Source organism: Hyla sarda, unplaced genomic scaffold, assembly GCF_029499605.1.
Source record: "Hyla sarda isolate aHylSar1 unplaced genomic scaffold, aHylSar1.hap1 scaffold_174, whole genome shotgun sequence".
In the NCBI taxonomy this organism is placed as follows: Eukaryota; Metazoa; Chordata; class Amphibia; order Anura; family Hylidae; genus Hyla; species Hyla sarda.
This window is the reverse complement of record NW_026608382.1, coordinates 466,522-483,916: the sequence shown is the minus strand read 5'-3', so window position 1 is coordinate 483,916 and position 17,395 is coordinate 466,522. Positions and strand designations below refer to the sequence as shown.

The 17,395-nt window shown below is 51.6% G+C and overlaps 1 protein-coding gene across 1 annotated transcript; it reads left to right on the top strand.

Moving 5' to 3' along the window:
* Positions 1-5,590: 5,590 nt before the first annotated feature.
* FHIP1B (FHF complex subunit HOOK interacting protein 1B) lies at positions 5,591-16,268 on the top strand (the record flags this gene model as incomplete). Its single annotated transcript, XM_056552627.1, is given in 10 exon segments — positions 5,591-5,749; positions 5,854-5,940; positions 6,630-6,797; positions 6,962-7,041; positions 7,181-7,350; positions 8,901-9,044; positions 9,047-9,955; positions 11,463-11,641; positions 12,733-12,895; positions 15,289-16,268. Coding segments are annotated over 10 exon segments (2,349 nt in total), but the record flags the coding sequence as incomplete, so codon positions are not given.
* Positions 16,269-17,395: the final 1,127 nt, after the last annotated feature.

Below are 17,395 nucleotides of genomic sequence, written 5' to 3'. Positions count from 1 at the left end.
TCTCTCTCTCTCTCCTCTCTCCTCCGGTGCCCCTCTGTCTCTCTCTCTCTCTCTCTCTCCGTTGCCCCTCTGTGTCTCTCTCTCTCTCTCTCTCTCTCCCGTTGCCCCTCTGTCTCTCTCTCGTTCCTCTCTCTCTGTCTCTCTCGTTGCCCCTCTGTCTCTCTCTCTCTGTCTCTCTCCCCGTTGCCTCTCTCTCTCTGTCTCTCTCCCGTTGCCCCTCTCTCTCTGTCTCTCTCCCTCCCCGTTGCCCCTCTCTCTTCTGTCGTCTCTCTCTCTCTCTCTCTCTCTCTCTCACCGTTGCCCCTCTGTCTCTCTCTCTCTCTCTCTCTCCCGTTGCCCCTCTGTCTCTCTCTCTCTCTCTCCCGTTGCCCCTCTGTCTCTCTCTCTCTCTCTCTCTCTCTCTCCCGTTGCCCCTCTGTCTCTCTCTCTCTCTCTTCACCGTTGCCCCTCTGTCTCTCTCTCTCTCTCTCTCTCTTCTCTCTCTCTCTCTCTGTCTCTCTCCCGTTGCCCCTCTGTCTCTCTCTCTCGTTGCCCCCCTCTCTATCTCTCTCTCTCCCGTTGCCTCTCTCTCTCTGTCTCTCTCCCGTTGCCCCTCTGTCTCTCTCTCTCTCTCCCCGTTGCCCCTCTGTCTCTCTCTCTCTCTCGTTGCCCCTCTGTCTCTCTCTCTCTCTCTCTCTCTCTCTGTCTCTCTCTCGTTGCCCCTCTGTCTCTCTCTCCTCTGTCTCTCTCTCTCTCTCCCGTTGCCTCTCTCTCTCTGTCTCTCTCTCGTTGCCCCTCTGTCTCTCTCTCTCTCTCCCGTTGCCCCTCTGTCTCTCTCTCTCTCTCTCGTTGCCCCTCTGTCTGTCTCTCTCTCTCTCTCTCTCTCTCTCTCTCTCCCGTTGCCCCTCTGTCTCTCTCCCGTTGCCTCTCTCTCTCGTTGCCCCTCTGTCTCTCTCTCTCTCCTCTCTCCCGTTGCCCCTCTGTCTCTCTCCCGTTGCCTCTCTCTCTGTCTCTCTCCCGTTGCCTCTCTCTCTGTCTCTCTCTCGTTGCCCCTCTGTCTCTCTCTCTCTGTCTCTCTCCCGTTGCCCCTCTCTCTCTCTCTCTCTCTCTCTCCCGTTGCCCCTCTGTCTCTCTCTCTCTCTCCCGTTGCCCCTCTGTCTCTCTCTCTCTCCGTTGCCCCTCTGTCTCTCTCTCTCTCTCTCTCTCTCTCCCGTTGCCCCTCTGTCTCTCTCTCTCGTTGCCCCCCTCTCTATCTCTCTCTCTCTCCCGTTGCCCCTCTGTCTCTCTCCCGTTGCCTCTCTCTCTCTGTCTCTCTCTCGTTGCCCCTCTGTCTCTCTCTCTCTCTCTCTCTCTCTCTCTCTCTCTCTCTGTCTCTCTCCCGTTGCCCCTCTGTCTCTCTCTCTCGTTGCCCCCCTCTCTATCTCTCTCTCTGTCTCTCTCTCGTTGCCCCTCTGTCTCTCTCTCTCTCTCCCGTTGCCCCTCTGTCTCTCTCTCTCTCTCTCTCGTTGCCCCTCTGTCTCTCTCTCTCTCTCTCTCTCTCTCTCTGTCTCTCTCTCGTTGCCCCTCTGTCTGTCTCTCTCTCTCTCTCTCTCTGTCTCTCTCCCGTTGCCCCTCTGTCTCTCTCTCCCGTTGCCCCCTCTGTCTCTCTCTCTCTCTCTCTCTCTCGTTGCCCCTCTGTCTCTCTCTCCCGTTGCCTCTCTCTCTCTCTCTCTCTCTCTCGTTGCCCCCTCTGTCTCTCTCTCTCTCTCTCTCTGTCTCTCTCCCGTTGCCCCTCTGTCTCTCTCTCCCGTTGCCTCTCTCTCTCTGTCTCTCTCTCGTTGCCCCTCTGTCTCTCCCCCCGTTGCCCCTCTCGTGCCCTCCCTCTGCAGGTTCCTCTTCCTATGCAGCGGCCCCTGACACATAATCTTGGTCAGCTGGTAGCGGGTGCCGTGTCATGTGAGACGTGCGGGGGATCAGGGCGCTATTCCTGACAGGCCCCAGCAGGCATGGGGTTAATGTGTAGGTTGGTGCGACGTCTTATACCCATCCCCTGGGGACACCACACTGGCAGAGCCGCCTGACACTCCCTGTACCAGGAATGTGGCCTCTCCCTGTCAGCGCTGCTCATGGCCCCCCGGCCAGTCCTCTCCGCTTCCTCCTGGAATCTCCCCAAGAGCCTGCGGAATCACTGGTAACCTGACTCCGCCCCCTGCTGAATCACTGGTAACCTGACTCCGCCCCCTGCTGAATCACTGGTAACCTGACTCCGCCCCCACTAATACTGCCCCCTGCGGAATCACTGGTAACCTGACTCCGCCCCCTGCTGAATCACTGGTAACCTGACTCCGCCCCCTGCTGAATCACTGGTAACCTGACTCCGCCCCCTGCCCACTAATACTGCCCCCTGCTGAATCACTGGTAACCTGACTCCGCCCCCTGCTGAATCACTGGTAACCTGACTCTGCCCCCTGCTGAATCACTGGTAACCTGACTCCGCCCCCTGCTGAATCACTGGTAATCTGACTCCGCCCCCTGCTGAATCACTGGTAACCTGACTCCGCCCCCACTAATACTGCCCCCTGCTGAATCACTGGTAACCTGACTCCGCCCCCTGCTGAATCACTGGTAACCTGACTCCGCCCCCTGCTGAATCACTGGTAACCTGACTCCGCCCCCCACTAATACAGCCCCCTGCGGAATCACTGGTAACCTGACTCCGCCCCTGCTGAATCACTGGTAACCTGACTCCGCCCCCCACTAATACTGCCCCCTGCTGAATCACTGGTAACCTGACTCCGCCCCCTGCTGAATCACTGGTAACCTGACTCCGCCCCCTGCTGAATCACTGGTAACCTGACTCCCGCCCCCCACTAATACAGCCCCCTGCTGAATCACTGGTAACCTGACTCTGCCCCCTGCTGAATCACTGGTAACCTGACTCCGCCCCCACTAATACTGCCCCCTGCTGAATCACTGGTAACCTGACTCCGCCCCCGGGCCCACTAATACTGCCCCCTGCTGAATCACTGGTAACCTGACCCCTGACTCCGCCCCCGTACCCACTTATACTGCCAGTCAGCTGCCCCCTGGTGGTGGATACATATATACATCATCAGCCTTTATACCTGTCCTATTACTGCCCCCTGGTGGTGGATATATATATATATATACATCATCAGCCTTTATACCTGTCCTATTACTGCCCCCTGGTGGTGGATACATATATACATCATCAGCCTTTATACCTGTCCTATTACTGCCCCCTGGTGGTGGATACATATATACATCATCAGCCTTTATACCTGTCCTATTACTGCCCCCTGGTGGTGGATATATATATATATACATCATCAGCCTTTATACCTGTCCTATTACTGCCCCCTGGTGGTGGATATATATATATACATCATCAGCCTTTATACCTGTCCTATTACTGCCCCCTGGTGGTGGATACATATATATCATCAGCCTTTATACCTGTCCTATTACTGCCCCCTGGTGGTGGATACATATATACATCATCAGCCTTTATACCTGTCCTATTACTGCCCCCTGGTGGTGGATACATATATACATCATCAGCCTTTATACCTGTCCTATTACTGCCCCCCTGGTGGTGGATATATATATATATATATACATCATCAGCCTTTATACCTGTCCTATTACTGCCCCCTGGTGGTGGATATATATATACATCATCAGCCTTTATACCTGTCCTATTACTGCCCCCTGGTGGTGGATATATATATATACATCATCAGCCTTTATACCTGTCCTATTACTGCCCCCTGGTGGTGGATATATATATATACATCAGCCTTTATACCTGTCCTATTACTGCCCCCTGGTGGTGGATACATATATACATCATCAGCCTTTATACCTGTCCTATTACTGCCCCCTGGTGGTGGATATATATATACATCATCAGCCTTTATACCTGTCCTATTACTGCCCCCTGGTGGTGGATACATATATACATCATCGGCCTTTATACCTGTCCTATTACTGCCCCCTGGTGGTGGATATATATATATATACATCATCAGCCTTTATACCTGTCCTATTACTGCCCCCTGGTGGTGGATATATATATATACATCAGCCTTTATACCTGTCCTATTACTGCCCCCTGGTGGTGGATATATATATACATCATCAGCCTTTATACCTGTCCTATTACTGCCCCCTGGTGGTGGATATATATATACATCATCAGCCTTTATACCTGTCCTATTACTGCCCCCTGGTGGTGGATACATATATACATCATCAGCCTTTATAACTGTCCTATTACTGCCCCCTGGTGGTGGATACATATATACATCAGCCTTTATACCTGTCCTATTACTGCCCCCTGGTGGTGGATACATATATACATCATCGGCCTTTATACCTGTCCTATTACTGCCCCCTGGTGGTGGATACATATATACATAATCAGCCTTTATACCTGTCCTATTACTGCCCCCTGGTGGTGGATATATATATACTGCCCCCTGGTGGTGGATACATATATACATCATCGGCCTTTATACCTGTCCTATTACTGCCCCCTGGTGGTGGATACATATATACATCATCGGCCTTTATACCTGTCCTATTACTGCCCCCTGGTGGTGGAGATATATATATATATATATACATCATCGGCCTTTATACCTGTCCTATTACTGCCCCCTGGTGGTGGATATATATATATACATCATCAGCCTTTATACCTGTCCTATTACTGCCCCCTGGTGGTGGATATATATATATATATATACATCAGCCTTTATACCTGTCCTATTACTGCCCCCTGGTGGTGGATATATATATACATCATCAGCCTTTATACCTGTCCTATTACTGCCCCCTGGTGGTGGATATATATATATATATACATCATCAGCCTTTATACCTGTCCTATTACTGCCCCCTGGTGGTGGATATATATATACATCATCAGCCTTTATACCTGTCCTATTACTGCCCCCTAGTGGTGGATATATATATATATATACATCATCAGCCTTTATACCTGTCCTATTACTGCCCCCTGGTGGTGGATACATATATACATAATCAGCCTTTATACCTGTCCTATTACTGCCCCCTGGTGGTGGATACATATATACATAATCAGCCTTTATACCTGTCCTATTACTGCCCCCTGGTGGTGGATATATATATACATCATCAGCCTTTATACCTGTCCTATTACTGCCCCCTGGTGGTGGATACATATATATATATCATCAGCCTTTATACCTGTCCTATTACTGCCCCCTGGTGGTGGATATATATATATCTATCATCGGCCTTTATACCTGTCCTATTACTGCCCCCTGGTGGTGGATATATATATATATATATACATCATCAGCCTTTATACCTGTCCTATTACTGCCCCCTGGTGGTGGATATATATATATCTATCATCGGCCTTTATACCTGTCCTATTACTGCCCCCTGGTGGTCGATATATATATATATATATATATATATATATATATCATCAGCCTTTATACCTGTCCTATTACTGCCCCCTGGTGGTGGATATATATATATATCTATCATCGGCCTTTATACCTGTCCTGGCAGAAGCTCTGTACCCTGGTGTAACGTTATAATCTTTCCCCCTCAGATCCTCGCCACTGGGCTGAGTGCCCTGTACTCCTCTCTGCCCCGGAAGATCGAGGTGCGCGGGGACGACTGGCACTTCCTGCGGAGGGAGGATTGGATCGGCGTCTCCTCTTTGGTTCTGTTCATGAATTCTCTGGAGTTCTGTAACGCAGTCACTCAGGTAAGATGGCGCAGACGTGTGTGAGATCCTCCCTGCCCCCTCCCCCGTGCTGACGTCTCCTCCCTGCCCCCTCCCCCGTGCTGACGTCTCCTCTGCCCCTGTAGGTGGCGCATCCTCTGGTCCAGAACCAGCTGGTGGAGTATATACACAACGGCTTCCTGGTGCCAGTGATGGGCCCCGCGCTGCACAAGGTGAGTGTATAGGGGGGGGGGCATCTAACAACATATTGGGGTGGCGGGTGTAACAATGTATTGTGGGGTGTAACAATGTGGTCTGAGGACGGTGCAGAGTGATGGGGTCTATGGGGGGGATCTGACTACGGTGTATGGGGGGGGGTCTGAGGACGGTGTATGGGGGGGGGGGTCTGAGGACGGTGATGGGGGGGGGGGTGCCTGAGGACGGTGCAGGGTGATGGGGGTGTATGGGGGGGGTCTGGAGGACGGTGCAGGGTGTATGGGGGGGGGGGTCTGAGGATGGTGCAGGGTGATGGGGTCTATGGGGGGGGGGGGGTCTGAGGATGGTGCAGGGTGATGGGGTCTATGGGGGGGTCTGAGGACGGTGCAGGTGATGTGGGGTGTATAGGGGGAGGGTGAGGACGGTGCAGGGTGATGGGGTGTATGGGGGGGGTCTGAGGACGGTGCAGGGTGATGGGGTCTATTGGGGGGGTCTGAGGATGGTGCAGGGTGATGGGGTGTATGGGGGGGTCTGAGGACGGTGCAGGGTGATGGGGGTGTATAGGGGGGGATGAGGACGGTGCAGGGTGATGGGGTGTATGGGGGGGGTCTGAGGACGGTGCAGGGTGATGGGGTGTATGGGGGGGGTCTGAGGACGGTGCAGGGTGATGGGGTGTAAACCTCCTGTATATCACCCTCCCCCACAGACCTCCATTGAGGAGATGATCGCCAGCACCGCCTACCTAGAGCTCTTCCTGCGCAGCGTCACAGAGGCGGCTCTGCTGAAAACCTTCCTGAGGTTCATCGTCCTGCATCGGCACGACAGCGCCACCATCCTGCACACCCTGATCAGCCGCATTGCCAGCAACTCCCGGGTAAGGGGGCTTCCTTCTCTATACACTGGGGGGGACACAGAATCCACTATCTACTTGTAGATTTAACTAATCCTGCTCACAGCTGGAGGTTTGTTGCAGTTGTATACAGACTGATTTCTAGGGGTGGGGGCGTTTCTTACACGGTGTCTCCCTTCATGTTTCAGCTCTGCATGGTGTCTCTGACCCTGTTCCGCACTCTACTCAACCTGAACTGTGAGGACGTCCTGCTGCAGCTGGTGCTGAGGTAGGTGACCACCTGGTGGGGGGCCCCGAGGAGCCGACCACCTCTGATCATCCCTCGTGACCTCTCTATTCATTTCACTGCTGCCCCCTGCTGGTGCAGTGTCTGCAGGGAGTGTGATGGCGGCTCCTTCTTCCCTCAGGTATCTCATCCCCTGTAACCACGTCATGCTGAGCCAGAGAAGAGCCGTAAAAGATCTGGACCTGTACTCAAAGACCGCCGACAAATTCCTGTCCCTCATCCCTCAATGTTGTAGAAAAGAGACCCTGCTGTCCCAGGAGCGGGAGGAGGAGCACGCCACCTGGACAAAAGGTGAGGAGGGTGTGCGGTGGTATAAGTGCTATAATACTGCCCGTGTACATCAATAGAACTACTAGAATACTGCTCCAATATACAGGAATATAGCTACTATAATACTGCCTCCTATATACAAGAATATAACTACTATAATACTGTCTCCTATATACAAGAATATAACTACTATAATACTGCTCCTATATACAAGAATATAACTACTATAATACTTCCTCCTATATACAAGAATATAACTACTATAATACTGCTCCAATATACAGGAATATAACTACTATAATACTGCCCCCTATATACAAGAATATAACTACTATAATACTGCCCCTATATACAAGAATATAACTACTATAATACTGCTCCTATATACAAGAATATAACTACTATAATACTGCTCCTATATACAAGAATATAACTACTATAATACTGTCTCCTATATACAAGAATATTACTACTATAATACTGCTCCTATATACAAGAATATAACTACTATAATACTGTCTCCTATATACAAGAATATAACTACTATAATACTGCCTCCTATATACAAGAATATAACTACTATAATACTGCCCCCTATATACAAGAATATAACTACTATAATACTGCTCCTATATACAAGAATATAACTACTATAATACTGTCTCCTATATACAAGAATATAACTACTATAATACTGCCTCCTATATACAAGAATATAACTACTATAATACTGCTCCTATATACAAGAATATAACTACTATAATACTGCTCCTATATACAAGAATATAACTACTATAATACTGCCCCCTATATACAAGAATATAACTACTATAATACTGCCTCCTATATACAAGAATATAGCTACTATAATACTGCCTCCTATATACAAGAATAGAACTACTATAATACTGCTCCTATATACAAGAATATAACTACTATAATACCGCCTCCTATATACAAGAATATAACTACTATAATACTGCCTCCTATATACAAGAATATAACTACTATAATACTGCCTCCTATATACAAGAATAGAACTACTATAATACTGCCTCCTATATACAAGAATAGAACTACTATAATACTGCCTCCTATATACAAGAATAGAACTACTATAATACTGCCTCCTATATACAAGAATAGAACTACTATAATACTGCTCCTATATACAAGAATAGAACTACTATAATACTGCCTCCTATATACAAGAATAGAACTACTATAATACTGCCTCCTATATACAAGAATAGAACTACTATAATACTGCCTCCTATATACAAGAATAGAACTACTATAATACTGCCCCCTATATACAAGAATAGAACTACTATAATACTGCCCCCTATATACAAGAATATAGCTACTATAATACTGCCTCCTATATACAAGAATAGAACTACTATAATACTGCCTCCTATATACAAGAATAGAACTACTATAATACGCCTCCTATATACAAGAATAGAACTACTATAATACTGCCTCCTATATATAAGCTATAATACCGCTGCACTGTATACTATAATACTGTATGTTGACTCGCTCCTCATGTCTCTCTCCCGTTTCAGCTCAGGGCAGCCCGAGTATAGACACGTCGTCCGTCCACACTGTACCGCGCCCCTCCACCCCCTCTAGGATGGGCTTCTTCATGCGCCAGTCGGCCCCTGACAGCCCCTCTCACCGCTCCTCAGGGTTCAGCTCTCAGGACCCCGGTTCCCCCGTCATGGCGCCCTCTCATGGGATGAAGTGTCGGAGTTGGACGGGAATTATCTGGAGTATTTGCAGGAGGCGCGGGCAGGGATTGACCGCTGCACCCGCGCCTGTCGTGTCTGGTCCGCCCCTTATGATGGTGAGGAGCCCAGCCCCCGCAGCATCTCACCCCCAACACCCGAGGAGGTCACGGTGTCCCCTGATTACTTCTCTCCCCCTCACACATCCTCTAGGGGTCAGGACAAGGATCGGGAGGCACGGCGGCACAGCATAACACCGCGGACTAAGAAACGCAGTTTACAGGAGGAGGAAGGTGGGCGCAGCGCAAGAGTCCAGGACCGGGGGCACCTGGAATCCTCTCACGATGGGCCGCCAGGCCCTGCCCTAATGAACGGGGCTGTCACGGACGAGCAGCGGTATTTGGGGAGTACCCAGAGGACGGCTGGTCATCCGGGCCGAACGGATAATTTTGAGATTAAAAAAGTGAAGCGGGAGCCCCCGGAGGAGGACGGAGAGATGGGCCGATCTGTGGGGGTGGAGCAAGTGATGGGGGTGGGGCCCCGAGCTGAGGAGGCAGCGGCTACAAGTCAACACTGGTCACCGACCCCATGGGAGGGAACAGACTCTGTGGACAGCCTGATCGACGAGCTGCTGGGACGGGCCCCGACTGAGACCAATGGGGCCCATGTGAGCACCCAGAAGCTGGGAGAGGAGCTGAAGGAGATGGAGGATGGCATGAGGGTTGTAGCCGTACAGGAGGAGGCGGCAGACGGGCACATGACCATCCCATCAGAGGATGAGCAGGATGGCGCTGATCACCGGGAAACGTGCAAAACCAAGAGCCGCGCTGACTCCCTCACCCTAATGCTTAACAGCCCCCTGCGGGCACAGAGCGGCAGCCAGCCATACACGGGTGAGTGCAACCATGGGGTCCTCCCCTGCAAACTGTGCCAGCCTTGACCATCCCCCCCAAGGGCGCCTTCCTCGTGTCCCTCGCCCCAGTTTGATGCCACTCTGTCCCCACACTCTTATGTGACCCTGTAGTGGGTGAGAGCTGACTGTCATGGTTGGTCACCCCCTTTACACTGTAGGTGTCTGTGTGGTGCCTGCGCTCGGCGTGCCAGTGTCTGTGTGGTGCCTGCGCTCGGCGTGCCAGTGTCTGTGTGGTGCCTGCGCTCGGCGTGCCAGTGTCTGTGTGGTGCCTGCGCTCGGCGTGCCAGTGTCTGTGTGGTGCCTGCGCTCGGCGTGCCAGTGTCTGTGTGGTGCCTGCGCTCGGCGTGCCAGTGTCTGTGTGGTGCCTGCGCTCGGCGTGCCAGTGTCTGTGTGGTGCCTGCGCTCGGCGTGCCAGTGTCTGTGTGGTGCCTGCGCTCGGCGTGCCAGTGTCTGTGTGGTGCCTGCGCTCGGCGTGCCAGTGTCTGTGTGGTGCCTGCGCTCGGCGTGCCAGTGTCTGTGTGGTGCCTGCGCTCGGCGTGCCAGTGTCTGTGTGGTGCCTGCGCTCGGCGTGCCAGTGTCTGTGTGGTGCCTGCGCTCGGCGTGCCAGTGTCTGTGTGGTGCCTGCGCTCGGCGTGCCAGTGTCTGTGTGGTGCCGGCGCTCGGCGTGCCAGTGTCTGTGTGGTGCCGGCGCTCGGCGTGCCAGTGTCTGTGTGGTGCCGGCGCTCGGCGTGCCAGTGTCTGTGTGGTGCCTGCGCTCGGCGTGCCTGTGTCTGTGTGGTGCCTGCGCTCGGCGTGCCTGTGTGGTGCCTGCGCTCGGCGTGCCTGTGTGGTGCCTGCGCTCGGCGTGCCTGTGTGGTGCCTGCGCTCGGCGTGCCTGTGTGGTGCCTGCGCTCGGCGTGCCTGTGTGGTGCCTGCGCTCGGCGTGCCTGTGTGGTGCCTGCGCTCGGCGTGCCTGTGTGGTGCCTGCGCTCGGCGTGCCTGTGTGGTGCCTGCGCTCGGCGTGCCTGTGTGGTGCCTGCGCTCGGCGTGCCTGTGTGGTGCCTGCGCTCGGCGTGCCTGTGTGGTGCCTGCGCTCGGCGTGCCTGTGTGGTGCCTGCGCTCGGCGTGCCTGTGTGGTGCCTGCGCTCGGCGTGCCTGTGTGGTGCCTGCGCTCGGCGTGCCTGTGTGGTGCCTGCGCTCGGCGTGCCTGTGTGGTGCCTGCGCTCGGCGTGCCTGTGTGGTGCCTGCGCTCGGCGTGCCTGTGTGGTGCCTGCGCTCGGCGTGCCTGTGTGGTGCCTGCGCTCGGCGTGCCTGTGTGGTGCCTGCGCTCGGCGTGCCTGTGTGGTGCCTGCGCTCGGCGTGCCTGCGCTCGGCGTGCCTGTGCGGTGCCTGCGCTCGGCGTGCCTGTGCGGTGCCTGCGCTCGGCGTGCCAGTGCGGTGCCTGCGCTCGGCGTGCCAGTGTGGTGCCTGCGCTCAATGTGCCCCTCTGTGGTCTTGTTCTGCTCCAGGTCCATTTATCGCCATCCTCTTTGCTAAACTGGAGAACATGCTGAGCAACTCCCTGTACGTCAATTTCCTGCTGACCGGCATCGTAGCCCAGCTGGCATGTCACCCGCAGCCGCTGCTCCGCTCCTTCCTGCTGAACACTAACATGGTATTCCAGCCTAGTGTCAAGTCCCTGGTGCAGGTGAGTGATGGCTGCAGTGCTTCTCTGCTGTGAGGGTCTCTCCAGTTCAGACACTAGATGTCACTGTTGGGTTTTCTTCAGTTCAGGCATTAGATGTAGCCGGAGGGTTCTCTGTGGGATTCAGACGTAAGATGTTAGATGATGCTCTGGGGTTCTCTGCAGTTCAAACATCTTACGTCTGACTCCCACAGAGAACCCTCCGGCTACATCGAATGCCTGAACTGCAGAGAACCCCAGAGCATCATCTGACGTTAGATGATGCTCTAGAGTTCTCTGCAGTTCAGACGTTAGATAATGCTCTGGGGTTCTCTGTAGTTCAGGCATTAGATGTAGCCGGAGGGTTTTCTGTGGGATTCAGACGTAAGATGTTAGATGATGCTCTAGAGTTCTCTGCAGTTCAGACGTTAGATGTTCTGGGGTTCTCTGATTTATACATTATATGTTGTTGCAGGGTTCTCTTCGGTTCAGACATTCTGCCCTCATTTACTAAGTGTTGGGTTTGCAGGATTCCCTCTTTATTGCGGATTGAGCAGCTTTTTCTAGGTGGAAATTTTCTGCCATTTATTTACAATATTTCCTGTGAATCCAATAGTAAATAGGTTGGATTGTGAAGCCACGCCCCTCTGTGACAGACCACACCCCTTTTTGGCTTTTCATACAATATCAGGTTTGTCGCAGACACAATGCGCCAAAATAACTCAACATAACCTGACAAAAACAAGTCTGTTTTAGCCTAGGAAATGAGGTCAAAGATGTCGCTGCCAGGTTCTCTGCAGTTCAGATATTAGAAGATGCTGTGGGGGGGGGTTCTCTGCAGTTCAGATATTAGATGATGCTGTGGGGGGGGTTCTCTGCAGTTCAGATATTAGATGATGCTGTGGGGGGGGTTCTCTGCAGTTCAGATATTAGACGATGCTGTGGGGGTTCTCTGCAGTTCAGATATTAGACGATGCTGTGGGGGTTCTCTGCAGTTCAGGTATTAGACCATGCTGTGGGGTTCTCTATGTTGCTGTCTGGTTCTCTTCAGTTCAGACATGAGATGTTGCTGTTTGATTCTCTTCAGTTCAGGTGATGTCATTCATTTCCCACAGGTTCTGGGATCGGTGAAGAATAAGATTGAAGCTTTTGCCGCCTCTCAGGAGGATTTTCCCACTTTGCTCTTTAAGGCAAAAAAGTTCCTGATCGCCCGAGGGAAGCTGGAATGGGGCGAGGGGCAGGGCTCTGTGCCCGCCCTGCGCCGCTCTGATACCCTGGGTAAGTCACATGACCAACAGTGTATGACTAAAACTTTACAGCTCTGGCAGTGACCATGAAACCGAAAAAGGTTAAAAGCTTTATTCAATGCTGTCAGAATAGTGAGTGCAGCTCTGGAGGATAAGACGGGATGTAACAGCAGAATAGTGAGTGCAGCTCTGGAGGATAAGACGGGATGTAACAGCAGAATAGTGAGTGCAGCTCTAGAGCATAAGACATGATGTAACAGCAGAATAGTGAGTGCAGCTCTGGAGCATAAGACATGATGTAACAGCAGAATAGTGAGTGCAGCTCTGGAGCATAAGACATGATGTAACAGCAGAATAGTGAGTGCAGCTCTGGAGCATAAGACATGATGTAACAGCAGAATAGTGAGTGCAGCTCTGGAGCATAAGACATGATGTAACAGCAGAATAGTGAGTGCAGCTCTGGAGGTGACTGGAGGATAAGACATGATGTAACAGCAGAATAGCGAGTGCAGCGCTGGAGGATAAGACATGATGTAACAGCAGAATAGCGAGTGCAGTGCCGGAGGAGAAGGGTGTGTTTACACTGCGGAATCTCCGCTCCCTGAATTCCATGAGCGGAGTTTCCGCCTGGTGGCCGCTGCGGAAGACGCTAGGGCCGCGGGACACTGAGCCGTCACCATTGACGCCTATTCAGCGCTTGTGGAATCCGCGCAAAGAATGAACATTTTCTTTGCGCACAACAATTTCAACGGCGGAATTGTCCGCCGCAGTGTGAACGGGTCTCGCGGAGACCTAGTCACCGTAATGTTACGTTCACACCGCGGAGTTCTGCTCGTGGAATTCCATAGAGTGAATGCACCCTAAGACAGGATGTAACACAGCAGAATAGTGAGTGCAGCTCTGGAGGATAAGACAGGATGTAACACAGCAGAATAGTGAGTGCAGCTCTGGAGGATAAGACAGGATGTAACACAGCAGAATAGTGAGTGCAGCTCTGGAGGATAAGACAGGATGTAACACAGCAGAATAGTGAGTGCAGCTCTGGAGGATAAGACAGGATGTAACACAGCAGAATAGTGAGTGCAGCTCTGGAGGATAAGACATGATGTAACACAGCAGAATAGTGAGTGCAGCTCTGGAGGATAAGACAGGATGTAACACAGCAGAATAGTGAGTGCAGCTCTGGAGGATAAGACAGGATGTAACACAGCAGAATAGTGAGTGCAGCTCTGGAGGATAAGACAGGATGTAACACAGCAGAATAGTGAGTGCAGCTCTAGAGCATAAGACATGATGTAACAGCAGAATAGTGAGTGCAGCTCTGGAGGATAAGACATGATGTAACAGCAGAATAGTGAGTGCAGCTCTGGAGGATAAGACGGGATGTAACAGCAGAATAGTGAGTGCAGCTCTAGAGCATAAGACATGATGTTACAGCAGAATAGTGAGTGCAGCTCTGGAGCATAAGACATGATGTAACAGCAGAATAGTGAGTGCAGCTCTGGAGCATAAGACATGATGTAACAGCAGAATAGTGAGTGCAGCTCTGGAGCATAAGACATGATGTAACAGCAGAATAGCAAGTGCAGCGCTGGAGGATAAGACATGATGTAACAGCAGAATAGCGAGTGCAGTGCCGGAGGAGAAGGGTGTGTTTACACTGCGGAATCTCCGCTCCCTGAATTCCATGAGCGGAGTTTCCGCCTGGTGGCCGCTGCGGAAGACGCTAGGGCCGCGGGACACTGAGCCGTCACCATTGACGCCTATTCAGCGCTTGTGGAATCCGCGCAAAGAATGAACATTTTCTTTGCGCACAACAATTTCAACGGCGGAATTGTCCGCCGCAGTGTGAACGGGTCTCGCGGAGACCTAGTCACCGTAATGTTACGTTCACACCGCGGAGTTCTGCTCGTGGAATTCCATAGAGTGAATGCACCCTAAGACAGGATGTAACACAGCAGAATAGTGAGTGCAGCTCTGGAGGATAAGACAGGATGTAACACAGCAGAATAGTGAGTGCACACTAGAGGATGACAGGATGTAACACAGCAGAATAGTGAGTGCAGTGCTGGAGGATAAGACAGGATGTAACACAGCAGAATAGTGAGTGCAGTGCTGGAGGATAAGACAGGATGTAACACAGCAGAATATTGAGTGCAGCTCTGGAGGATAAGACAGGATGTAACACAGCAGAATAGTGAGTGCAGCTCTGGAGGATAAGACAGGATGTAACACAGCGGAATAGTGAGTGCACACTAGAGGATGACAGGATGTAAAAGAGCAGAATAGTGAGTGCAGCACTGGAGCATAAGACAGGATGTAACACAGCAGAATAGTGAGTGCACACTAGAGGATGACAGGATGTAACACAGCAGAATAGTGAGTGCAGTGCTGGAGGTGACTGGATTTCCTTTGCCCCTGCAGTGAAGAGTCGGAAGCCGTCCATCGGAGAGCTGATCTTGCGGCACACTAACAGCCCCACGCGGGCCCGGCAGGCTGCGCAGATGGCGTTCCAGCACGTCCGGGACGGTCAGGTCCTCCACGCCCTCTCGGGGACGTCCATCTTCAAGACGTCAGCAGAGAAGCAGAACGAGGCGCTGCGGGTGAAGAACGCCGTCTACTGCGCCGTCATCTTCACCGAGTTCATGAAGGAGCTGGCGGCCATCACCCAGGAGCACGCGGTCACCTCCCCCTACCTGCTGACGGAGGAGTGATGGGGGGGGGGGTCAGTTACTGGAGAGCCCGCCTGGCCAGGGATCAGCTGACCTGGGCCCCGCCCCCTGGACTATAGGGTGGGGTGACCCCTTAGACACAGGCAGCTTTCATCTCGGACCAATTTCACCAACGGCTGCGTCACGACCATACGTGGCGCCATTTTTAAGTTATTATTGGACGTGTCTGTGTGTATATAGCTGTATGTACATGTGTGTATATATCTATATTTATATATACATGCGCCCGCCGTACACCGCACTCTGCCCACTGGAATTCTGGGAGATCCAGTTTTTACAACCAATTGTTGCCTGAAGGGTCATAGTTGGCTCCTCCCCCTATGGCAGCTTTGTAGATGTTAACCCCTCGGTGTGTGGTGTTATGTCTGTCACCCCTTATATCTGTAGGGTACTGACCCCGGAGTGAGAACGGGTGAAACCAGACACACTCCTGCCATCTTCAGGTCCCCACTGGAACTGCAGCAAGTGAGACAAGAGCCCTGCAGTGCCACCTGTCACTTTCAGGATTAGGGCAGCCTCAGAATCCGTCACCCACTGGGGGGGGTGTAAACCCTGAAGCCTTTCTGTGTGGAGGGGATGTATGTTTGGGATTCCTGTCTGGGCTTCAGCTGTGCCTGTGGGGTGCAGCTCTGGGCGTATGTGTGGGGGGCCCCTGTGGGGTGCAGCTCTGGGGGGGGGGGGAGCTGATACTGATACTGCAGTGTGAGGCCAGACATGACGCCATGACATCACACGGCCCGCCTCTCGCTGTGCGTCCTTTTTATGGTGTCTCCTGGTGGGGGGCAGAACGTCCAACAGCGTCTTCAGAAAATACTTTTTAAGCAAATGGTTTTACGGTTTTGTGTGTTGCTATTATTCTTGTTTTATGATTCTTCTTGATTGTGTGAGAATTTATCGCCAAAAATGGGAGCGCCGTCCGCAACGAAAACGTTCTGATAGATGTAACCAAACTGGTTGGGCAATCCTGATAATCTGTACAATCCCAGGGTCAGTACCATCCTGATAATCTGTACAATCCCAATAATTCTGATTAATCTGTACAATCCCAGGGTCAGTACCATCCGGATAATCAATACAATCCTCATAATCGATACAATCTCAGGGTAGTACCTTCCCAATAATTTGTGCAATCCTGGGATCAATTCAGAAAATCTGAATCATTCCTATAATCTGTACAATCCCAGAGTCTACTCTATATCAATAATCTGTACAATCCCAGAGTCTACTCTATATCAATAATCTGTACAATGCCAGGTGTATTACCAATTTCTATAATCTGTTCAATCCAAATAATCTGTATAATGCTGAACAATCTATACAAAATCAGAATCTGTAACCTCCCAATAATCTGTACAATCCCAGGTCTGTACAATCCAGTAATTTGTCCAATCCCTGGGTCAGTATAATACCAATAATCTGTACAATCCCAGGGTCTAAACCATCCAAATAATCTGTACAATCCGTGTTTTGTTGAGCGCTCCGTCTGCCGCTGTCACCGCGGTCCTGTTTACATTGACTCCAGCGTCTCTCCGCGGCGGATGTGGCGCACTATCTGGTGGCGTTTTACACCTCACTGATTAGTGCTGAATGTCTGTATCTGACTCGTGTATCTGATCATTTGGCGCGGTTGTCTCCGCCGCGGTTGGTCGCTCTCGCTGTTTTGCACATCTTGTTTTATTGTAGAGTTTTATATTTTGTTGTGTTGCCAAATAGAGGGAAGAAAGGCGCGGTGCAGATCTTGGCTGCCATCTTGTTTTGCGCCGGTCTCGGCCGCTCTAGTTGCACGTTTCTTAATTTTA